Below are 25277 nucleotides of genomic sequence, written 5' to 3'. Positions count from 1 at the left end.
AAAAGGAAAGATAAAATAAGAAAACATTTTTACATCCAGCTTGTAAATTTTCCTAGTTAAAATTCTAGGGCATTTTTCAATAAAACCCTCTTTTTATTAAAGGGGGAAAAAAAAAATTCACTCTCCTGACATTTTTTCGACTGAACTTTGTTTGTTCATCAAGTGGACCTAATGTGAAAAAACTGGAAAATTCAGCAAATTGCTTAGCCTGATTTCCATAAATGTTGTCTAAGGAAAGGCAGCTCATTTGCATGCTGATCTTGTTTTTCATTCTGCTGTGTTGCTACAAAACCCTGAATAATACCACAGGCTGCTTGTTCTTTGTCTTGTTGAAGTCCAAACCATCGCCTTTCTTGAGGATCATCAGATCTAACAAGGGTTAAAGCATTATTTCAGTAATATACAGCTTTGTATATTCAAAAGTTGTAGTGCAAATGGAGATGCTTGTTCTTTATTAATTATGCCAGCACTTGGGAAAGAGCTGGTGGGAAAGATTTGCACTGCTGCTTATCTCACAAGAGATTCAGATGACTTCTCCGGACAAATTGTTACCCAGAATGACCTTATTACATGGCAGTAATAGGGAATGTTTTTACATTCGAAGCATAATACAGGACAACATGACTAATTGTGTTGGTAGGGTGGCATAATGCTCACTGTAAAATAATGATTACCTTGCACACCAAAGAGCAGGTTAATTAAGGGAACGATGAGTCTTTGTAAAATCAGATGCAAAAAGCAAACAACTTTTTTCTTATATTAAAAAATTAGGGCAATGCAATAGACCTTAGTGTATTTGTGTTGTGTTTCCTGGGAAATCTTTCTACATCATGCTTGTATATGGAGATTTGAACAGCAGATTCTGTTTTCATAACTTTCTGCCAAGCTGTAACAATGTCAACTGGCAGTAAGGGTGTTTGGCCCTCAGTACCCTGATGTATTGTAATTCTGTTATTTTCGTATAAATAGATTTCTCACCCTACAAATAAGATTAGAATCTGATCCTAATTTTGAACAGCAAGTTTCAAGTGAGAAGGTCATTTTATCTTGTTTGTTAGGGAATGAAAGAGCCCAGAGTGTTGTATGTAGTGTGGAACAGCAAAACCCCAGTAGGTTTTGGAGTTTTCTTTACAGGAACCATAACCATCCTGGTCCCTGGAAAACATTAAATCCATTCCAAATCTGAGAATTGTAGATTATTCTTGTGATAATAATTCCATTTAAAAAATAGGATATCAAATCATGCTAGTTCAATGTTTACCTCACTGAGAAGCAAATTATCAGTAGACAAAGCAAACAAATTAGTTTTGTTTTTTTTTTTCAAATAATTCTTAATGGTAAATAAAAACTTATTTCCTATATTAAGTTGGAGCTTGATTTCCATGACAGTGGTGGTTATTTTTGTGGTTTTGGAACACGAAATTGGAAGAAAAAATGTTAAAATGTAGAAGAGACAGAACTCCTGGTGGTATGCTTGGGATGAGAAGTGGTGGACCATGAAAGGATAGTCGGGGCTAGGAGGTTAACTGTAAAATAACAGCCCCTCGTGTTCAGTTGTTGTCCCAGGCTGCTGTGTCTCCTGTATCTTCCACCTCCACTGGCTGCTGTAAGGTTAGACTTGCTCTCCAGCACTGGTAGGTAACCAGTGGTTTGCTACAGCCAGCTCCCTCATATAATTGGTTAGATGCTAAGATGTTGCCAGTGGTTTGGTCTGGATAATTGGTCTTAACTGCTAAGGGACAGTGTTTTGGAGTAAAACCAGAAGACTGCTGGGTTCTCCCTTCCTCCTCCGCTTTCCTTTTCCATGTTAGTCCCTTAATTGTCTTTTGTAAGCCCCAGAACAAGGCAGATCCTTCTCCACTGTGGTGTTACATGTGAACTCCACTTTGCTTTGTTTATAGCAGCTGTCAAAACTCATTGCTTTGGGTTGCCTAATCCCACCTCATCAGAACGGGATTGATTGCTGCTTAGAAGCATCACTTGCAAGGTGATGCTTACAAATCTCTTTATTTTGACATACCTGTGGGCAGTGACTGTTTCATCTTGTCCAAAACCACAGTTGTTTCACTGTTCCTTGTTTGTTGATAGTCACATAATGTGAATTTCTGTACTGTGTATGTTAAAAATTGTGTGGAAGAAGGATGATCTTTATGGTGTTTGTACAATGCATTAAAATACAGTGTCTGGATCCTTGTCTGAACTATGAAGTGCTCCTACCTTAAAAATGGTAGGCATTTAGATGATAGAAAACCCTAGTTGTTTTTAGCCTGACTGCTACCCTTGACAGAAGATATAAATATTGTAGGTGGTTTGAGTACTCCAATGCACAGAACTTGTTTGTAGCTGGCTCTTAAACATTGTAGCAGCAGATGTGCTGGAATATTATTAAAGAAATTGATTGGAAAACTAGTGAAACCAAAAATTGTGAGTCATATAAGATTCATTACAAAAGTGATCTCCCATCAAGTCCTCTGTTACTGGACCTGGTGTTACTTTGACAATCAGAATAATACATTTCTTAGCTCGAAGTTCTACATTAAATTGGTCTGATGAATATTCTACCTTGCACTGGAAGTTTCAGATTTTGTTAGCTGGTTTTAATATTCATCTGTACAGTACCTTAGCTGCCTATCTCTCATCTAAAATAAGAGACGATTAAGAACACACATTTAGAAGGATGTGGCTAATTTTCTTACAACGTTTCGTGAGAGAATATTCCTTTGATTTGCTAAGAGGGGTTGCAAAGTTGAGGACCATATTTCTTAAACTGAGGATGCAAGAATCTCTGTTTTTAATCCACGGGCTCCCTCTCCTGGTCCGGAACGTGCTTGGCACCAGGAGCTTGATTAACGCAGAAGCTAAGTGAAAGTTATTTGCAAATAACAAACTGTCAACTGTGTCTCCTAACTTCTTCTGTGTTTAATGGGAGAATTGTGCTCTCCCTAACAGCAATAATGAAATGAATACAGGTGTTGTGATGAATCAGGGTTGCAGGGCCAGGTTTATCTTACTCAAATGCCAATTAAGACATATTTCACAAGGACTGAGAGCAATGTCCTACAAACAATATTTACAAATAAAATAAGTTAATTTGCATATCCAAATAACCACATGAACGTGTACTGTCTAATTGCACTGATACTGTCATCTTTGTTTCTCTGACACCTTGGTGCTCTGCTTTCACCTCCTACTGGTCATAATACATCTAAATGGGACTATTGGCTTATTGTATTTGATAGCGGAAAAAAATGATCTTTGCATTAATATTCTTAGATTAGAAACACATTAGTATTGTAAATTGCTTGACAAATTTGAGGCGCTAAGGTCATACAGCACACCTTGTAGGTAAGAATTGTATCTATTTAAGAGGTCGCTTACTTTTGCCTCAAGTTTTTAAGCCCATTTCTAAATTTTATGAAATAAATTTCTGGAAGAGTTGAAGGGAAATTTTTTGTGTTTTAGCTTCCCAGTCTTGCTTCTAAGAATTTTTTTAAGCTTGCATTTATTGACATGAACGAATGTTTACATAGCTCAAGAAGTGCAACAAATATTCTAGAGTGGTCCTTCCTTTAATGCTCTTAATGCATATGTATATTGCAGCAGACACAATTAAAAAAAAAAAAATCTCTTTGTCTCCCAATGGTTAGGAGTAGATGTCTTGTAGCTTGCCCTGAAGTGTCACAAACCTTCACATACTTGGACCAAAGATTTTCACACTGACTTTGTGCTTGTTTCATGCTGATGTAAGTGACCACAGAATATCACAGTGACTTAAGATACGCAGGTCCAAATATTTATTCAGAAGATTTGCAGTGCAGGCAGGGGCAGGGCTGGCAGGGGGTTTTGGACATTTGTGACAATGCACAACAAGCACCAGACTAGTGTGAAATGCTTTCACTTTAGCATATCAGCCTTTTTATTGCAGGGCCTGAGCTTCTAGCAATTATTGAAAACAGTCCCTAGCATTTTCATTTGTGTTAAAAATTGGGTGTAAATTTGTAACAAGAAAGATCCCAGTAGGGAAATATCAAATTCCATAAGTCATTCAGAAATGCATTTCCAGAGCTGCTAATTTAGGTGTTCCTCTTGGCTCTATTTAAAGCAAGAGTTGACAGTTACGTCTTATAAAGCAAAACCAGGTTTGGGAGAACTAATTATAGCAGTTCTCAATTTACTTATTATTTGTGCCAAAGACAAAGGGGGTGAACTTTTCATGTGAGCAGAGGATATAAGAAGCACATGAAAAGTGTTAAATACTTTGCTGCTGAAAGTTGGTCTGACTTACACTACAAGAATCAGGACAGTTGAAGTGAATAGAAACAAAGCATAATGCATGAGTTGGTAAAGTCTGTATTTCCTAAAAATTTACTATTTTTATGTATACTACATCCACTTAAAATGACAACTATTCACAGTGCATTCTTGTTCATGCCATGCTCTTGGTGATCTGCTTCACCATCTGTACAAATCTTCTATCCTAGCATGTATTAGGTATATCTGTTCATCTTATTTAAGTTTACAGGGATTGAAACTATTTCTGAGCTAAAACATCTAGCCTCTGTAACACCAGTGCTCTAAGATATGCAGGTAGCTTGACACTTGTCAATGGCAAGTAGCTTTAACATGTATTGGTTAAACAGGCAACATGACAGGAGCACAGCACCATTATGTGCTTTACTGACTCCACTGGTACTTTGAAACCGTGGTAATCATTTAACTTTTTGTACCCTCTTCCTCCCCCTCTTCCCCCAATAATTAAGCCTATTTAAAGTTTAGATTGATGTAGAAGGTACATTGAGCTTACAATGAGGAGTGGCTTTATGTAATGCTATGACTTGTTAAGTCTTTTTCCATTAAAGCAATGTGTGGTTTTTTTCTTTTTTTTTTTTTTTTTCTCTTTTTGTGTACAGGTACTTGGAACACCAAATGAAGATACGTGGCCTGGAGTCCACTCTTTACCCCATTTCAAACCAGGTAGGTTGAAGTACCAAGTTCATCCAAATTCTTTTCCTGGAAATACAGGACACAGATGATTACATCCCTGCCCACAAGCTTCAAAATGACCTGGTATGCAGTGCACAAACCATAATGCACTTTTTCTTGCTGCTTACTTTTTATTGTGCTCAGGGTGGGTTTTTTTTCTTTTGTTTAATTTCTTTGCTTTTCTTTTGCATTTTCTCCTGTTTATTATAGTATGAGCCCTAACCTGCTTGTATTCCTCTGCCACTGGGTATCGTACCTTTCAGATTGCTGGTAGGCTGATTCCCAATCAGTATTACTTTTCCGCAGACCACCCTGAACTTTGAGGAATACTAAAGGAAACTAAAGAGTAGAGAAAAGACTTTGTGAAAGCTGAAGTTACTACTAGATCATCTGTTAGTAACTTTCTACAACGGTGCAATTTTTCAGGGTGCATTGTACTTAAAGCTGTCATATTCTACAACCATTCTTGAAAACCTGTTTCACCATCTGATACCTTTGTGTGAGAGGGAGCGGTTTGTTCCCTAGAGACTGGAAGTACATGGTCAGCTTCATTATGCTGTATATGTATGTATGCATATATATGTAATACATACAGTCTTGTGAATTTCCGAGTGGGGATCTTAGAAATACTGTTTTTTAAAGATGCCAAGCAGGTGAATGGGTAGGAGACATGTTGGCTGGTGGGGGTGGCTGAAGTACTGGAACTGGTTGTCCAGAGAGGTTTGACATCTCCATCCTGTTCAAAACCTGACCGGACAGGGCCTGAGAAGCCCGAAGTTGTTGGACCTGCTCTGAGTGGGTTTGGACTAGATGGTAAAGAGAAGGTTACTAGATGCTTTCAGATGAAGCACTTAATTGGCTCCCAGTATATTTTACTAGGATGAGCCTTCAGTTTATAACCATATGACTAACGTCTGGATGTGAGTGACAGAATTGACCCAGGAATCCAATTTCAGATGTTTTTGTCCTTGCAGGCCTAAGGTCTCTCAGTAAACTCCCGGTTCTCCTTTACTGCAGATGATAGTCCCTTCAGCTTTTGTCATAAACTGTGACAACCTGGCATCCTATGTCATTTAAACCTAATTTCCAAGTCATCTTACCGGTCGGACATAAAGAAGATTCCCTTTTCATTCTAGCCTGTCTTATTTTTCAGATCTGCAGGATTATAGTGGCTTCTTTGGGGCAGCAAAGAGGCAGGACATGGGGCAGAGGAGTTGAAAAGAACAAAGAGATCTAGGCAGCTCTCAAAATAAGAGAGAGAGAGAAATATATTGTAGGGCTTACCCTGATGGTAACACAAAGCCTCAAGAAAAGGGAAAACAGACAGCTTTCTTGCACATTGCTTTTCAGTCTCTATCCTAGTGCTGTCTTGTTGCTATATAATGAAATCGCTCTTTAGTGCTCTGTAGTGAATTAGAACTTCTTTAACAAGTACAGTTTTTCACTGAAATACTAAAAATAGTAGTGTTCTTCCCTAAATCAGTGTGTCATTAAGTTTACAACCTTTTGTGTTTCTCATTCTCATTCTTTGTGTTTCTCATTCTTTACTGATTAAAAGGTGAGCATATACAGAGAATCCTTACAGAAATGTGGTGGTTTTTAACAGCAGTCCAAAGACATAGTTTTTATCCAAGAATAGTAAAGAGGAGGAGAAAACCTGGAGATGTCAGTGAGTGCTCTTTGGGTTTGTTCTTGTTTTTATTGTTCTGTGTGATATAGGAAAGTTTTGAACAGTAGATGGCAGCCAAGAAATTTCCTGGTTTCATTTTCCTGTTTGGCTTCCAAGTGTGTTAAGGGATGTGGGTTTATTACCACAGAACATCAGGAAATAAATCCACAGTAGGCACTTCATGAAATCTAATTTTTATACAGGCGTTGTGCTAGACTTGCTTTTATTTTCTCTGTCCCACACTATGGATTTTGTGAGCTATGAGTACATAGTATTTATACAAATGCAGAATGGGGACAGGAGGAAGAATGCCTCCAAGACAGAAGATGGTCACTCGGTATTTTCACCATTTCTGCATAGTGTGGTCTTTGTTCTCTTGGATCCTTTCCACGTCTGTGAAGTATGTAGATTTGCAAGTCAGAATAATTACTGTTCTCACTGGCAATTATTTACTCATTCTAGGGCCTGTTAATGCAAAGTGCTAAGCTCCTTAATTCCCATAAAGTGTGGAGGTCTGAGAGCACTCTAAAGGAAAAAGCCCTCTTCTGTACATATACTAGGTTCTGCACTCCCTTTGTACCACCCTATATCCTTCATGGCCTTGGGAAAAGGATTTTTTTTTTTTTCTTACAGTTCCTTATTTGCTGATTTTAGAAATTACAGCAATAGAAAGCATAATCTAACCGGACAGCCAAAACTTGGCTTACATACCCCAAAACTGAGTAATTGGACTTTATGCTGGTGAGGTGTGGAATGGTTAGGGCAGCAAAACACATCACCTCTCGAATCGTACTGGGGTACCATCATCTAAAGCATGCTCTGCACAAAGTGCTCTGACCTATGGGCTGGGCTGGAATTACACTATTTGCTCATGCTGTTAGGGTCACTGGAGCTGTTTGGTCATGGATACCAGGTTCTCTGTTGCTTCTTAAAAAAATGCTTTCCTTCATGCCCTTCTGTGCACAAAAGTTTTCTGGCTATAGCAAGGCTGCATTGTCCCCTTCCACAGATACTCAGCCAGTCATGCTCCCCTCCTTGTTGGTCTGAAATTATTGTCACACCCTAGAGAAGTGTATGGGACTGAAAGACTCTTCTTTCCCGACTGACTTCTTGAGAGCAAAAATGGAGGTTAATGCTTTAATAATACATTTAAGATGACTTAATCTTTTCCTTTCCTTAGCAGAAGAATACAGGAGGGAACCTGAAATGTCTTGCCAAATCTGAACCAATTCCATTATCCTTTAAGATTTGTGAAATTACTGCATTTAGATAGAGATTATATGGGGTTAAGTAACTCCTGCGCTTTGTGTGTCTTTGTGAGTTTTAAGACTGATAGCTGTAAACAGTAAGTGTGATAAATTGAGAAGTGCAGAGAGCACTGGTGATAAGGATATCAACATCCACTCAGGCAAGGCTTTGATGCTATAAACTGAGTTGTGTAAGCATAAAACAATAGGATTTGAAGAGAAAGTTATCAGTGATAAATAGTTACTATAGTTTAAAAAATGCTGGGCACATTAAATGCCTGTGGAGTTCGGAAGACTATTGAGAATAGAAACAAAATTTCATTGTATTTCTTGTTTGCGTACAGACTTAAATAACTAATTTGAATGCTGTGATTTGGTACGGCACAGTCCTGTTCTGCAGAGAGCTAATCACAGTTTACTAGGAGAAACATGTCTGAAAAACGTGGCATTAGTCTCTTCTCTGTTGGAGTGGCCAAGGGTCTGATTATTATGGAAAGCAGCCAGTGCATAAACAACGATGATCTCTGACATCTTAATATGCAGGAACATTTCTGAGGCTGAATAAGAAATGTGTTCCTAAGGCTAGCTGTGGGTGGCTCTACATCATCTAAACCCCTAACCTCAGTGATTTTAACAGCCTGTAATTGTGAAAATAGAATGGCCTTGATTTGTTTTGCCATTTAAAGAGTCAGGAAACAACTTGTATTTTATCTGCTGGCTTTGAGATCTTTGATTACTTTCTATCTTACAAATACTCTATGTAATGTGGGAGATACTTAAAGCTAAAAGTTGGCCTGGTCTTTGAGCTTTCTCTGTGCCTCATCCTCGGTCCTCTCAGTTTGTTTGCACCTGTGCACACAGACAGACATGCACACATGTCCTGCTTAGTACATTACTTAAGGATAATCTAAATAATGCATTTGAAAATCCTGAAATACCTCAGAAGTATTTCAGTAACTTCAGGTTACCTCTGTGATTCAGTTTGAAGCCGTTACAACTGCTGTAATCTTGAGTGGGTTTTCCTGTACTCATATATCACCAAAGAAACCCAGCCATTCTGGATCACTGTGAAAGTAATTTATCTGCCCTCAAATAAGAAGGCAGTTTGAGTAAATTATGAAAAAGTGTGAAAAAGTTGCTGTTTCAATAAAATCTTGAGGTTTCATCCAGCTTAGAAGCCCAGTGTTGCAAGTTATTGGACAGAGACACTGTAAATTATGAACATGACTCTCTGACACGTGACTTGGCGAACATGTTTTCACTTTTGTTACAACATTTTAAGAAATATGTAGATTTGCTACACTAAACCAGATCCAACAACCGGTTGTGTCACTGAACCAGTATCTCCAAGAATGAAATTAAAGTAGGCATCTGCTATGTCTCATCTGCATGAGTGGAGAGGAAGCAGTATTGCAAAACAAGGTTCTTCCTTACCAGACTTGTGTCTGAGTCTTCCTGATTTTTGTTTATTATTCTCTCCATTGTCATTAAATCTCCCATTTTTCTTAGTCTAGAGTCTCATCTTCTTTTCTTCTCCAGCCATTACTCCTGGATTCAGAGTCCTGCCCAAATAATTGAGCAAGATAAGCCTTTGGATCAACATCTACACTTAAGTCAAATTTTCACTTTTCCTACATTCTGAATTAGCGTTTGGGACTGATGCTGCATAACCTTCATCCTGGGAAGTTAAATAGAGATTTATCAGAAGGTACTGTCAGTGAGCAAAGTGGGAGAAGGTAAGATATGGTCACAATGGAAGATGAATGAAGTGATGGTGGCCATGAAGAGATGGTAATGGTCAAGGAGAAGTAACTTATTAGGAAGGTGGAGAAAATGTGAGAATGCTTTGTAATGTTCACTGTGTATCAGTTTCCTTACAATACTGTTTCTAGGAGAAAGAAAGTTAAATATTTAATCTTGGGATGATGGTGTGGGAGCCTGAACCTCACTATGTTCAACAGATGATCAGATATAATATAAAGTAATACACCTGAAAAGGTGCCTTTATGAGACAATGGAAACATCTACTGAGCACTGATTTTTAAAAGAGGATCCCTGAAGTCAGGATGAAAAGTGTTAAGAGAAAGCGACTCTCCTTAAGGAGAAAGTGGAAGACAAAATGAAACTAGAGAGAGAAAACAGCATTCATAGGAAATACTGCATAACATGGAGTCTGCCAGAGATTGACAGATACTTCACGGATTTATGAAAAAATCCCGAGTCTATGACTAACAAAACCACTACAGAGCTGGTGTTCTGACTCAGGAATTCTGCTTTGCTTCCCAGGTGATCAATAAATATAGATTTGGTTTAGAAATATGATCTGACTACCTGCATCTTAACAGCTGATTGATAGCCAAGTTTTTTCAAAGGATTAAGTTGTTATTTAGAGTAAGGCTGGGCTGAGAAACTAAACTCTGTTGGGACAAACCCGTGGAAATACTGTATATGAGGACATACGGCTTTTCAAACTTTCTTAACTGTTTTTCCTATAGAGTTTCATCAAAGTCTGTCAACAATTCATTACACACTGAATCAGTATCTTGTTTGTTTACATCTACACTGATGCCAGCGAATGTTCCCAGGCAATATGGGAGTCTCTGCTGTTAAACTGTTAGAGCAGCCTCTGGCATGCCTTTAGCTCATGACAACTAGCACTTCCAAATAATTAATTCCTGGGCATGGTTTGGGAGTTAGTGTGGGCTAGGGACTGTTCCCTGGAAGAAGGAGGAAGTTCCCACCTCCTGTATTGGAGGACAGAGGTGGAAGGGTGCTGCAGTAGGTCGGACACAGGACAGTGATGGTGTCTCAGCCAGACAACAGTCCCAAGCACATTTAAATTACTGGTCTAGATGTAGCCTTCAAGAATTTGAGTACTTGAAGAAAGAAGAGAGAGGGATCTGTAAAAGAGAATTAATTTCAAATTTCTCCCCCTTTTCTTTAGTTTTGGCAAAATTGTAATATTTAGTGCTTCCTCAAGTCTCTGGTATCCACAGGCAAAGGGAAGTGGAGTTGTCAGTGTTTTCACCATTCTTAAATAAAATTGCATGAAACTGCAAAGTTAAAGTAACTGATATGTGTGAGGGAGCCAGGGTGAGCACTGCTAAAAGGTGGAACCATTTAATATAAAAGTTCAGTGCTTTAGACAATGCTGGCTGTTAAAATTACATTTTCTACTCATGCTCAGTAGGGAGTTTAGAAAACAGCATCTAGCCTTCCTCTTTACATAACCTGTGCTCTGCTAAAGCAGGTGCTTTTGGAAGGGAAGGGAGGGGAGGAGAGGAGAGGGGATGGGGATGGAGGGTGGGGAGTTGAAGTAATTTTTCTCAAGACATTTGGCATACAAAAAAGCAAAGTTTAACTCATGATTATGATAAAACTCCAGTTGTGATTGAACTTCAGTAAAAACTCTAATTGCACATTAGTGCTGCAAATAGTGCTTGAAAATTTGCTTGTCAGCATGGATGCTTGCCTTTATATCTTTAGCTAACAATTTAAATATTTTTAGGATTGAATCTTTAACAAAAATAGCAGGTGAGTCTTACAAATCACAATACAGTGTTAGTCACTTTAGACTTATAATTTAAAAGTAAAGAAAACCTATTTAAAGAAATCATGCATTAGACTTTTCAAAATATTAATTATGGTGATGTTTAAATATTTGCATTTAAGCTAATCACATTTGGTTTTAAATAGAGAAGAACATTAATCAAGGAATGCATATTAGCTGGCATGTTTTGATTAACAACATAAAAAATGCCTTGAAGTCAAACTGCATTTTAAGTTCTTTGGTTTAGACTAGAAGCTGATTATCAATAGTGCTAAAAAGGAGCTAAAAAACCAAAATGTAGTCTGCTTCTAATTCCTTAGGTAGCTTTTCTTGCCTATTCTAGGTCCTTTCAAGGCAAACGTGGCAAAGGTATAATAGTTCATGTGTTTTTCTGACTGATAAAAGAGAAAAAACCCTCACCTTGTTTTATGTTACTTAAAATGCAAGTCCTTATTTTTTCAATTCTCACAGCAGACCAGTAGTTCCTTCAGTGGTCTGCTAATAAGCTCACTAGTGAGTTCTGCTGAAATTTGCTTCTGTTTGAACCTGCCCTTGATGCAGGGCTGTCAGATGGAGCATGTTTATCAGGCAGATAATTATGTTTGCAGTGGAGAGCATGTAGGTATGTATGTGGGCACACAAGTGAGTATGCATGTGTAACAGTGTTGCTGTAGAGCGGTTGTCTAAAGGAAATAAACAGAAATACTGTCTATCTCTGTAAGAAATAGAAATACTGTTGTTTCTAAGACCGCTTAATACAATTGGGTGTAATGGATGAGCTTTCTGGCACAGGCTGTTTTTTCCCCCCTAAGTCTTCAAGCTGAGTACAATTTGGGAGCAGCTGTTTTAAGAACATAATTTTTTTGATGCATTGGGTTTGTCAAATCAACCAGCTCAAGAAATTTCCTCCTTCTCTTCCCTGTGGTTGCTCACTTCTGCTTCCATTTTGCAGTTGTTATTCCAATAGCTTCGTTGATGCTACTGTTTGTGGGGTACAGTCCTAAAAACTTCCTTGGCACACGAGGCATTGAGTAAGCTGTACTGCAAGGTCTGAAGCAAAGAGCAACTCAAACCCATTTACTGCTGGAAGAACATTTGTGTAACTGCACCACCCAGCATCTCTAAGTGGGTCGCACATAATGCCCAGCAGAACAGTGAATCCTGACTCTGAGGCTGGGCTTCTGAGGGTGTGGATGTAATGTATTAGCCTACTCCTTTTTTATACTTTTTTAAAATCTTAAGAGTAAATGGTATGCTACAGGAAGATCTTGCAATTGGTACTTCTTTCCAGTAAGGAATATGAGTACTGTATGTTTGCTGTTATTTATGCAGTCCTATGTAGGGATGTCTTTACACAGCATTTGATTATGAACATGCCACTTAATCAAGATTTGGCTACCTTGGCCTTCTAAGAAGCAAATGGTAAACACTTTTAGGTGCTGTAGGACTTAAACAAAACCAAAAATCTCTTCCTTCTTTTGTTTGACATAAGCAGAAATCACCTTTGACTAGTGAAATACAGCACCCATGTGAAAAGCCAGCTCTTTAACAGTGAGACATGGTTGCTAGTGAGGATGATGACTGTATATTTGAGATAAAAATGCAGAGGATCAAATTTTGTTTCCCAAATTTGTTCCCAAAAGATTTGCAAATATTTAAGTGTTTGCATAAAGGAAATCAAAATCACACTTCTTACTTTAAATTTCACATGAGCTTACTGTGTTGATCATCCAGTGTTTTTATTCAAAGTAAGTACATTTAATAATAATAATCTGAAAAGGTTTGAACTCTAGTATATATACTCACAATTTGAACCATAAAAATTCAAAATACATCTGAGATCAAATCTTGATCTGTAAATGTACAGTTTTTCAGGTTTCTTTAATCCAGCATAGATGAGAGTGACCAGCTGCCTCAGCAAGACGGTGTGTCTCACATTCTTGACAGTGCCTTGCATGCACTAGAGGATGGGTGGGTGGGTGCGTGATGACGTGAGCGTCTGCATGAAATTCTCACATGTGCCTGTTTGCCTTTCAGTTCTGAGGGAGGGCTAGTAAGTTTTCCCTACATTGGGTTTCTTCCACAAGGTTGGACTGAGATTTGGATCGCCTATGCTTCTGCCTTTCGTAATGTATGTCAGGCAAAGATTTCTTTTGGGGGAAGCATTCATGGTAATTCTGCAGTATTCCCAGGATCTCACATACAGTCAAGATCTACTGACTGATATTACTATTTTTTATGATCAAATCAATGGGAGCATCTGAAAAACAAATACCAAAGCTGTATGCTTGAAATTATCACAAAATGTAATTTCATGCAGTTGGTCACAGTCAGATACATATGGCTTTAGATTTGGTTGTATTAAATCCACCTAGCAATAAAGGACAGAGGCATTCATACAGGTGTGTGAGTCTTGTTCACTCTGAAAAGTAACTCAGAAGCAAACTTGGGGATGAAAATGTGAGACTGAATTCCAGTTCTGTCATTAATTGGACACAAGCAGGAGATCCTCAGATAAAAGTTGGGAGGTTAAGTTACGTCTTTCTTTACCTGTGCTGTCACTGCAAGATTGGTGTTTGTAGGTATGTAATATTGTGGTTTCACAGTTCAGGACTTAAAAAACTGGATCATGGTGGAGAAGCGCAAGGACAAGATGATTGTAGCTTCTCTGTTCTGGCAACTCTGAAGTCAAAATCAGCTGGTTTTGTTATTCTGGTTTTTATTCTCTAAAGAAGGATTAATTCCGGAAAGTACTAAGAGCTGGCATGTACACAAGTCTGGGCTTAATTACCACAGTAGTCCCATCTAGTTATACTGTCCATGAAAGTTAACAAGACTCTGGTTGGAGGCATGACCACAAAATTGTGTAGAAAAATGTGAGCTGTATTTTATTGATATGTGGTTTCTTTCCTTATAAAGAATTTAAAGCAAGGAGCCTCTAATCTGCTTGAAGTAGAAGGGAAAGACTTGATACCAGTAGTTAGGAGAAGCATGGTCTGCAGTCACACGGCACGTAAATGGAGTTTGAAATTAAGGACTCGGGACTAACATTTGCCTCTCTATAGACAAGGTTTCCCCCTATCCATGTTTTCCCCCTAGTTTTCCCTCTCCCTGCCTGATAAGGTACTTATTTAAAAAGAGGTTTAGAGTAGAGCAGTAGACTGAGTAAAGAAGGAAGATCTCTTTGAGAAGTTTGTTTATTTTGCTTATGCATGTCCTTTATAACAGCATTTACATAACTGGTTCCAGTGTATCATTTTTTTGGTAAAAACTCATCTGGCATAGCACTAGTTTTTCAGTTTATTGCAGAACTGAAACACATCTTTGGACATTAAGGCCTTAAGGCAATTTGGCCAAGTGGTTGACTGTATGTTTTCCTCCCACAGTGAAAATAGCTTAACTTGATTAAAGTAAACCTCTGACAGTCCAGTCAAGAAAATAAGTTGTATATGATACTTCTCAACTGTTTTAAGTGGATGTAGGTCTGTTGAAGTCAGTGTTGCTGTGCCAGTTTGAACCAGCTCGGTATCTGACCAAAACATTGCAGAATGACAGATAAAATCAAAATCTGTCTTTCCCCGGGTCTAGGTTAGCTTTTCAACAATGCTTCAAGTCAGTTCAGTTCTCTTTCCACCCAGCACTTTTCTGCACCAAAATAGATTAATGTGCAAATCTGCACTTTATTAGCTGAACTCCCACGTGTATCTCAGACTTCTTGTTATGCATCACTGTCTAGCTGCATCTTATTTTTCAGTCCTTTGTCATAAATGAATGGACACTGTTATGGTTGGACTATTTACTTATGAAGTATAGAAAGTCTTTATTTTCTTCCAGTTTTTATGGGTAAGTATCTGCTTGCATATAAGTTTTTAATTCACATTTGTAAACTGAAATTCAAGAGTGAGCTCAGGTCCTGCTGAGGCCAATGCAGCTTGGCTATTAACCTTGCTAGAGCTCAGGCTTTTCCTCTGGAGAGCAGAAGCTGAATTAGTAAACAACAGGTACAATTTGAATTGTGATGTTCCTCTCCCTTGTAAGTTTGGGTCATACTCTCAATGCCAATACAATTCTTGAACTACTTACTATGGAACATGTACTTCAGTACTGAGTTTTTATTTGTGCTATTGGATGTTAAAACATAATCATAAGCACTGACTCCAGTGCCATGTTACTGGTACTGAACCATGGCTGCATCTAATAATGGTCCTGACTACTTTGCCCACTTGATTTAAAGACCTACCTTGGGGCATTAGCACATCTGTAGTAGATGCATTGTATGCAGTGTATAATAGAGATAAAAAGAAATTGGCACTTCCTATAGTTTTGATCTGGATGCCTCAGGTGTGATAAGTTATTTTGTTGTAATATATGCACACAGAAAATTGTAAGGAAATCTCTTCACTTGCTGCTCTCTGTAAGAAAGTACCCAGCAACTTCTTTTTTCCCCTCTTTAACCCTTATGTTCAGCACTCATTGCGGTATCAAGCCTTAACAGAAAATAGAGAAAAAAACTACCACAATGGTTTAAAGTGCTTTTCCTTTTTGTAGTATCCAAGCTGCTAAGTGCCCGGGATAACTGACTTTATCAGTAATTGGAAAGTATTGTAGAGCAACTTTACGAGATTTAGGATAATGTCAGTAGTGTGGTATTCAATCTAAATGCTTCTCAAGTTCACACTAAGTAATATGGTACCATTTTCAACAATGAGAAATGAGTTCAAATATGTTAAGAAATGTGCACAAAATTAGCAATAAAAATATTTTATTTGGGGAGATATATTTACAGAGCGATATATTTTCTATTAGTAAAATGTACCATATGACCTATAATTTATTTCTTACAATATCCTAATCCTAACAACAAATTAAGGCATATAACAATGTATAACATAGTTCATAAAAATTCAACGTAATAATTTCAGTTTGTTGAGAACTGTGTAAGGATAACACATCTGAGAGTTGCTGAGAGTTGTCTCTTTTCTTAGCTAAACATCTTCATTCTGACAGAGAAGCCAGCTAGGTGCTACTTTAATGGTCATCTACAGTAGTCAAGTATTTTCCAAGTGCAGAAACTTTTTGTTGGTAATACAAACAAACGAACGAACGAACAAAAAAACCACGAGAAACCCTTTCAAACTTCTGTTTCATATGTTCATCTGAAAGCCTTTAACAGTGTGACTATGTAGTTAGCATTTGGCGTTTTTTGCTAAGCAAGTTATTTGAGTAAATTTAGATACAGTATTACATAAGTGATATTTATAATTTATATTGGTGCTAAAACTAGTTATAGTCATGTAGCTTCCAGTTTCCAGTGAACTTGTCATGCGTATCTAAGAGGGAATGATTTCATTGCTTTAATTGCATCAGTATGGTTAAAGCAACAACATTTGTAAATGTGAAGTTTACAGTCTACTGCTTACCGAAAACTTCTGATAGTGAAGTCTATGAGAGTTGATGTTTCTGCATATGTCTTTTTAGTTAAATACAAAAAAAGAAGAAAGAAAATCATCCACATTGATGCTAGGATTTTGTACGTGTCATAGTTTTGCCATCTTTAGAACTGACTACGTATGAAGTACATATGACAACTTTAGAACTGACATAAGCAAAGTATGCAAATACAGGAATTTGAGCACGACCCCTCCCAAGTTACATTTACAGTTGTTTTGCACAGTAAGATGCATGCATATGTGTGTGCATATATACATATGTATATAAAACACTGTTGTAACTGTGCAGTGTGCCTATTAAATGTCATGGTCATGGGTGGAGGAGAAGCAAAATTAATTTTTGAGGTTTTATGCAAGTATTTTGCATCTTCACAGCAACTAATGCCATCACACTGGGGTAGTTGGCCAGGGCGAGTACCAGTCTACACAGTAGGATTTCAGTGTGATGAAGCTTCATGGAAAATGTTATTATATTCTCCAGCTGGATTGCATTTCTTTCTTCCTGAGAGGCACTTAGGTCCTGTTCAAAGTGCTAACAGTACTGGCTTTTCACTTCTGCAGCAGCTTTCATAGCATGTTCCTCTGCCAGCTAGAGTCCTACTGCAGAGCAAGCATCTTCTTGGATATGAGAGGGAAAGTACTTATATCTGAACCTAAGAACTTAACATTTGAGTAAATAAGCTGTCACTGTACTTGTTACTTCTGCTCATCATTTATATGTGTTCTTTAGAAAATGGACTCATGTGGCCATCATGTTCTGTGTATCCCTGTGTTGTCACACAGACCCATGCTTACTCTTATGCCCCCTGAGAAGCTTAAAAACATGACAGTGAGGTCACAGAGAATTGTATTTGTGATGAAGAAAGAAAAAAATACTAGATTTCAGGCTTCTTTTTTCTCCTTAGCAGTCAAAAACTACTTTAGAAATAATTGTAAAAATTTCCATTTCTGGTGATGCTGCAGTAAATGAGCTTTAGGTCACGATGGTTTGTTTTGGTTGGTTTGTTTGAACAAGTTGAGGTCTTTTTTGGGTTTGGGGTTTTTTTTCCTCTGTGTTTGTATGGCAATTGCTCCTATGCTGGTTTTCTTTCCTTGTCCTGGGATGTGAGCTGCAGTAGTTACATAAAAATGATGAAAACTGACAGTAGATAAATATATTTGAAAAAAAAGTCTTGGTTTTAGCATAAATAATTGAATGTGCCTCTTCTTTTTCTTACAGAACGGTTTACACAGTACAGCCCTAAAAACCTTAGACAAGCATGGAATAAGTAAGTCTTGTCTTTTTTTTTTAATTACTCTTTTGACTCTTGAATTCATGCCAAGCTGAATTTATCATAGTTAACTTAAAGTGGCTCTATCCTTTTTAATTACAGTACAAATGTGGAATTACTGAAATATTATTCCTTCCTGCTTCTGCCAGTTTTGAATGTTTTTGAATTGCCAATTACATGTAAATACGGAGAAACTGTAAAGTATATTTTCTTCTTGGGGATGTCAGTTGGCAGGTGTATTGAACTCATTGAGAGATGCTGTGTTATTGTTTTGAGCCATCAGTGTTGCATCTTGTTTTCTCTGTTCCACTATACAACTAAGACACTTTTAAATAATAGGTTTCTAATCAACTTTTGAGTGTTGTTTCCACATAATGATCCCCTGTTGCTAGGTCCATCTGGTCATTGCTGTGAGCTGATGACCATACTGTTGTATATTTTAATTATCGTGACTGAAAAAAGTCAATGTGAATTCACAGCTTTTTTTTTACCTTTTAATGTTTCCTGAATTTTGTCACATTTACATCAGATGGACACTGATATAAAGGTATTGTGCTCAAAATCCAGAAAAGTTGCCTAGTAAGCCAGGAATGCCTACCCAATCATCTGTGTAAAGTTTACTAGAAGATTTCTCAGGACATGAAGAATCTCTGTAGACAGGATATTTGGGCAGCACTGTATTGAGTGATTAACACCTTTTACGTTTTGAAGAAAGCATACACAGTTTGAGTTGGATGAGCAGGATAACAGCTACGTCAACAACTTGTATTGCCAGAAAAATTGTTAGATTTTTTTCTCCACTCTCTTTTGATCAAAATTTTTTGCAACAAGGCTAAGCCTTTGCTGCACCAGCATTGCTGTTTTCTCTCTGATACTCTTTCCAAATTTTATTGTTGGTACCAACTGGCTGTCTTGTTGGTAGTTTACCAGGGAGTTCAAGAGATAGATCAGCAGGAGACTGAAGCATGTCCTCCTCCAAGTTCACCACTGAAGTTGAAGATACGAAAAGTTTTGGTGAAGGAACTTCCATAAGGAAAAAAAGTTACCGATAGAGTAAATGTCCAAATCCTTTTTCAGTATCATAATTTATTAGCAATGGAGTGTGTCTGCAGCTCTAAAATTCATAGCACGGTCACTTGCCCAAGATATGATGAGGTTTATACTCACTTTGCTATTCTATTATTTATTCTTCATCTGCTCCTTCTCAAACCGATTTGATTCAGTGTTTTGGACTGAAGCACACAGGCATTTTTCATTTAAAAAAAAACTTTTGAAGCTGGTTAACTGAGGGAGGAGAAATCTCTTAATGTAACAGGATCATAGTTAAAATGAGGTGTTAGTTGTTGGATGTGATACCACCAATGTTTATCCTTTGAGTCAGAACCTGTATTTCTGCAGTGCCAGGCATCTTTCGTGACCCTGTAGCTCGCTCTGCATTACTACTGGATCCTCCATGGTTAGGAGTAACTTTCTGATTCCTGCAATGAGGCACATAAAGCTGGCACTGAAGCCAGCGCAGGCCTTCACAAAGGTTAAGTGTCACCTGCCTGAGTTAATTGACTTTCAACAGTCTATAGAAAAGTTCCTGGTTTGTCCAGTTCAGACTGGGAGCCTAATTTGGTGGCTTTCTTGGAAGAGTCCATCTCCTCTTTACTCTAGAGGGAGCAACAGGAAGATTAGCTTCACTTATAGTTGGCTTTTGTGAGTATCTCAAACAGTTTTGCCAGTTCTTGTGATCCTTGCAGGCATCTTGCAATGTTTGACTCTACCTCAGTCTTACTGCTTGGAATAATGTAATTCCCTGAAAGTCCCAGCTTTCATTTTAAAAAGTAAGTCAGTCACTACAATTGTCTGTCCTTTAACAATGAATAAGCTTAAAAGTTCAATTTTTCTTTGAAAGTATTTAATGAAATCCAAAAGCTTGGAACAAGCAATTATATTACAACATAGGCAATTAGATCTGGATTGGGAAAGAGGGACAAGGAAAGTAATACTGATATGAATGTGTTTGCTTGGGGGCATATTTATGTGTAAGTAATGTGAATAGATACTGGCACGCTATCCCATCCATTCTGCAGGCATGGACTGAGTGTTTTTCTATATTTTAACAGCAGTTAGACCCAGCAGTGTCTCCTATATATGAGTAAGTATAATAATAGATTTGAATTTTAAAAGTTGCTATCTTATATTTCCTTCAATAACATTGCATGAAATTTCTGTTTTTGTGAAATACAAAAAAAGAACAAACCCCAGCTTGCTTAAACCCTCAATCTCTGAGACTTCATAATTGACACAAGTTATGATCACATCACAGGCTAACTCAAATAAGACCAGAGCTTTTTAATTTCTAAGAAACCTCTTCAAAAATATTTATACATTTTCAATGCTCCGTGCATAAAGGATTTGCAATTTTTCAGCATAAATGGACTGAAAGACTGAAAGCAATGATAATACATAAAGTTTAGCGCTTCATATGTGCGGTTCTACTATAATAGGAAATATTCAGTGCCTCAAAATTATGTATCGCTTACATTCAAAATGTAATGGTTTTTCTCTTTTTCTAGTATAAATCTTTATCTGTATGCTGTATTAGAGCACTGTTGCTTGCACAGCTGTCATTAAGGATGTATAAACATTTCTGTTATACACATCATATTCCCAAGGGTTTATAATTCAGCTATAAAACTTAACACATGGACAGACTGATTCACTCTAGAAATTTTCTTTCTTTATTAGCATGTTTCAAAAAGCAGCAATCTCTAATCTTAAAAAAAATAAAAATTCCTTTTTAACTTCCTGATTTAATTTGTTGAAGACTGTTGATGACACAAAAATGTCCCATTCGAAATAGAATTGTTTTAAGGGTAGTTGGGATAAATGGGAGACCTAAGATGTGGAGAAAAACGTTACAGCCTTTTGTTTTTAAATATGTATTGGTTTTGTTACAGAGTTACTTCCTGACATCTTAGTACCTTTGAAAGATACACCTTAAAAACAGTGTTTATGATCTTGGAAGGATCTACCTGTGTGTGCTTAAACTTCTCTGAGGTGAAGTCCTGTTACTGCATTTTATAGAGGGGGGATTGAGATACAAAGAAATTAAGGAATATGTCACACAGAAACTGCCACAGAAACTGTAAAACAGAGCACTGTAAAACAGACATCGAACTTTGTGCTCCCAAATTGGAAGAGAACACGTTTAATTTTCATAACCCAATGAAGCTTTCACCATCTACTGTTCTGTCTTTCAGGCACCATCTGGCTCTTTATCTTGTTCGTATATATGTTTTGAGGTCCTGGCATGGAAGAGTGAGAATACAGGTTTAGAAGTCTTCAAAGAGGCTTACCTCAAAACATACAATATAATTCAGTTTATGTAAGGAGAGGTTATTAGAAGGAAGAGTAACACTCTTCCAACATCTACAGAGCCAGCTTCACGTCCGTAAGGCAGAAAGAACAGAAGCAAAAAACTCCAACCCCAAACCCCCCCAAAAGCCACAGATGGTAGATTGGGGGCAAAATAATTGCACCTGACTGACTATTCCAGCTTCCACAAGATGTGAATTTTAAAGGCAGAGCCAGATAATAGAACAGTGATGGACACAAGCCAGTGGCTCTTTAATTCCCAGTCTAACTGGAAATTAGCTGAAAGCGTGGAATGTAACAGCAATGACAAAGTGAAACCCAGAAGGCTTATTATGTAAGAAGTTAGATCCCTAAAATTCTTAAAATAGAATTGGTCAATATTAGAGGCTACTTTTGGGAAGAGTTTGAGGGAGATAATGTAAATATCACTTACTGCGAATTAAGTTCTTTGGAGACTTTAACACTGAATTCTTTCACTCGTTGTCAAACTACCTAAAGATTATAAAGAGAATATTTACTAGATAAGATGCGATTTATACATTTTGTAGAAATGCTTATAATGTTAGGAAACAAAACTTGCATTGACATTTGCTTCTATGTAGTATGAAGCTTCACCTACATTGCATGACCTAACAGATTGTGGAATGTAATTTTAAAATACTGGTCTAAAAACAGTTAAGGTGTGGTAATCTGATCTTCCTATAGAGATCACAGTGAATTATATTTTCACCTTTTTTCCTGAACTTTTCTGTTCAATTATCTCTGCACAATAAAAACCAAGAACAGCTCTGTCTTAAGAATGCAACGCAACCTCTTTCAATTTGCAAAAGCTTCTCCACAATAATAAACCCTTACAGAGAATAACAAAAGAGAACTAATTATCCTTGTGTATATTTGGTAGGATATAAAAAGCTTTTTCAGATCCTTCTGTCCTAATGGGTTGCATTGTGAGAAATTAGGTTGGAAAGAAAAGGTGCAGTTGAAAACAAATTCTGCTCTGCATAAAGAGGACTACTACTTCGTAATTCCCCAACGTGGCAGTATTTATTATATAAATAACACTTTATTCTCACAGCTAGTCCCACTGCTGGGGATTTCTTCCTTTAACAAGATGGCCTCTGTATTTGAGACCTCCCTTCCTGAGGCCAGGGTGTTTAAAAGTTGCATTCCAGGATGGACTGGCCTATTTTGGGACTGTTATTCAGTGAAAACTTCCTGAAGAAAGCAAAGTGAGTGAACAGAGATGAGTCGATGTATTTTGAGTCTGTATTTCATTTCAAGCATAACACAGACGATGGAATTGTCTCGAGCTGAGACTTGGGAAGGGTTTTTGGTTTGGGGTTCTGTTGTTTGTTTTTTATTTTTAAGAAAATCTTTACCTTAGTGGGGTTTTGACTAAAGACAAAACTCTCTTCTAAGTGTCACTTTTATGCCCTTCTCCTCCTGTCCCTTCGCCAGCATTGCTCATTGTAATGTAGTCTTGTAGTGCCACCAAAAGAATATTCAAGCTCTCAAGTACAGTAGGAAGAAAAAGCTTTAGTGTTGTCATTGCTAACACCTTTCTGATGGATAAAACTGAGCAATAAGAATTGAAAGCTATACCTGTGCAAAAGGTGGATTATACATGTACGACTGTGTGCAGTTCGAGTATGCTGAGGTTGTGCTGGGGCTGTCCCCTCACTTGCATTTGAGGGGTGATCAGGAGTCATGCTGGGGGGGAGCAAGGATGGAAACTGGACACAAAACGAAAAGATTTTGTAGAAGGATTTGTGATTTAGAGGCATATAAACCTGCCTCTGTCTCCTGATGATTTGCAGTGATACTGCTGTACTGAAAAACACATCTTTAATTTCCCATTTCGTTTCCTCTTTCCCATAAATACCCCTTTATCGGTCGTTATCTTTTGCCCGAGGGACCTTAGGAATCATATCATGACACAACGTGTGTTAACCTGCGATACAAACAAGAAGTCATTTATTTACCAGACAGCAAATTTATTACACTCCCTTTACCACGAAGTAACTTCTTGCTTCGCCCTGCCTGCGCCAGGGGGAGCGCTCGGGCCGGCACAGCGGCCCCGGACGCTTCACCAGGGCCGGGGCCGAGAGGTTTTGCCACTTTTCTGTTCGTTTCACTACTTAATGGGGTTTATGAAATTAATTTCAGGGTGGTGGAAGCTGCTCCTTTACACTTCAGTGCCCTTTTTGTGTCTACTACTGCACGCTGCACCCGCTGAGGACTGTTTGATACGTTGCCGGCACCATAAAGGGGCTCAGCTGCGAAAGCGCAAAAGGCAAAGTTCTCAGCCCAGCTCAGGACCGGTTAGTGCTAAGCTGAAATGCGCTGCAGGTTTTGTCAGCTTTATGGTAATGAATTACATGATGCCAATTGAAGCCAATGACTGAGAAAGATCTCTAGAGTTTCTCTATTTATCCTTTTGCCAAGCTGAAAAATTCTTTACAATTTATATTTGAATGTTTCTTTCAAATTGGAGCAACTGTAAATTGCTCAAATGTTATACCTTTTAAAACTTTGGGGGGAGATTATTCCTAACAGACCTCATTAATAGAATGTTTACCCTGACATTCAATTTATTTGTGCTTTATTCTAAATTCCCCCTCTTTTGTGTTACTAAGCTTTAGTTATTGTGTTACATCCTTTTGGCCCAGTTAAAAATATTAATAAACCTCCTAAACTGGACCACAAAAGCCTTTGTCCTCTTTTTCGGTGTACTAATAACTCTATGTTTTTTCAGTAGTAAAATTACATTGTTACCGTCCTATACCTTTCCCATCCATGATAGCTGTGAAAATACAGCCCCAATGGACATGGATGTTCTTTGTTTTCTTCTGCAACATTTAATTCAGTTTCTGGCTTTGGACTAGAGTTTGTTGGCATTATTATCTCTGAATCTATTCATATTTTGGGTTATTTTTCCCTGGAAGGAATGGTAGTTCTCTATGCTCTATCTTGCTTGTAGATTTTGTGCCCACATATCTCACTTCTGTTAGCTTCTTTGTACTAATTTCTTTGTCTTCTATGGTGTTTTCAACATTTAGTTTCATCTAAGAATCAATTCATTATGCAGTGTGTCCCTTAGTCCAGTTCATTAATAAAGACGTTAAATAAAACTGTAACTAACACTAATCCTTCTGGCACACAGCTGGACACTTCCCTTCCAACTCAGTACATTGCCTCTCATCATTACCCTTTGCTTATGGTCTGTCAGCCAGTTTTCAGTCTATGAGATAGTGTATCACATCCCAGCTCTTCAGAGTTTGTCCACAGAGCAAGATTTTTTAGAGAAATTGCATCAAACGTTACTCTTGTTGCTTTGTTCCACAAATGCTTAAGGCCGTTTTTAATAATAATCAATTTATCTGATGTCTTGTTCATTAGTCGTCTCTTCTTTTGATTGCCATTTTGTCTTAGTTTTTTCCTAAAACTAATTTTGTTTCCATATTGTCTATGTTTTGTTTCTGTTGTCTATATTTTGCTTCTATATTGTGTGTCAATATCTGGCAAATATTTGCCAAGATTCTCTTCCTTATTTGAAAACCAGAAAGGAAGAATGTGTGTCTGTATATATATATATATATTTTTAAGTCTAGTACAATACTTTAGAATGTAGAGCAAAATTAGCTAATGTTACAGTAACTTACCTACAGTAATAAGCCTGTAAAGAGAAATGAGGAAAGAGGTCTAACTCTTCCCGTGTAGATTTCCTGGAAAGACTTTTAA

General features: G+C 37.6%; 1 protein-coding gene across 5 annotated transcripts in view; it reads left to right on the top strand.

Annotated features, from left to right (window-relative positions):
- Positions 1-25277, top strand: part of CDK14 (cyclin dependent kinase 14) — a 330724-nt gene that overhangs the window by 220156 nt on the left and 85291 nt on the right. For 4 of the 5 annotated variants that reach the window (XM_052802555.1, XM_052802583.1, XM_052802574.1 and 1 more), the window contains 2 exons: positions 4911-4974; positions 18119-18167. In XM_052802555.1, the coding sequence (XP_052658515.1) occupies positions 4911-4974; positions 18119-18167 (113 nt within the window). Of the gene's footprint in view, positions 1-4910; positions 4975-18118; positions 18168-19092; positions 19148-25277 lie in introns of those variants that run through there. The other variant, XM_052802593.1, reaches the window with a different exon arrangement.

This window comes from Harpia harpyja, chromosome 1, assembly GCF_026419915.1.
Source record: "Harpia harpyja isolate bHarHar1 chromosome 1, bHarHar1 primary haplotype, whole genome shotgun sequence".
NCBI lineage: Eukaryota > Metazoa > Chordata > Aves > Accipitriformes > Accipitridae > Harpia > Harpia harpyja.
Note: the sequence above shows the minus strand (reverse complement) of the source record. Positions and strands in the feature narration are given on the sequence as shown.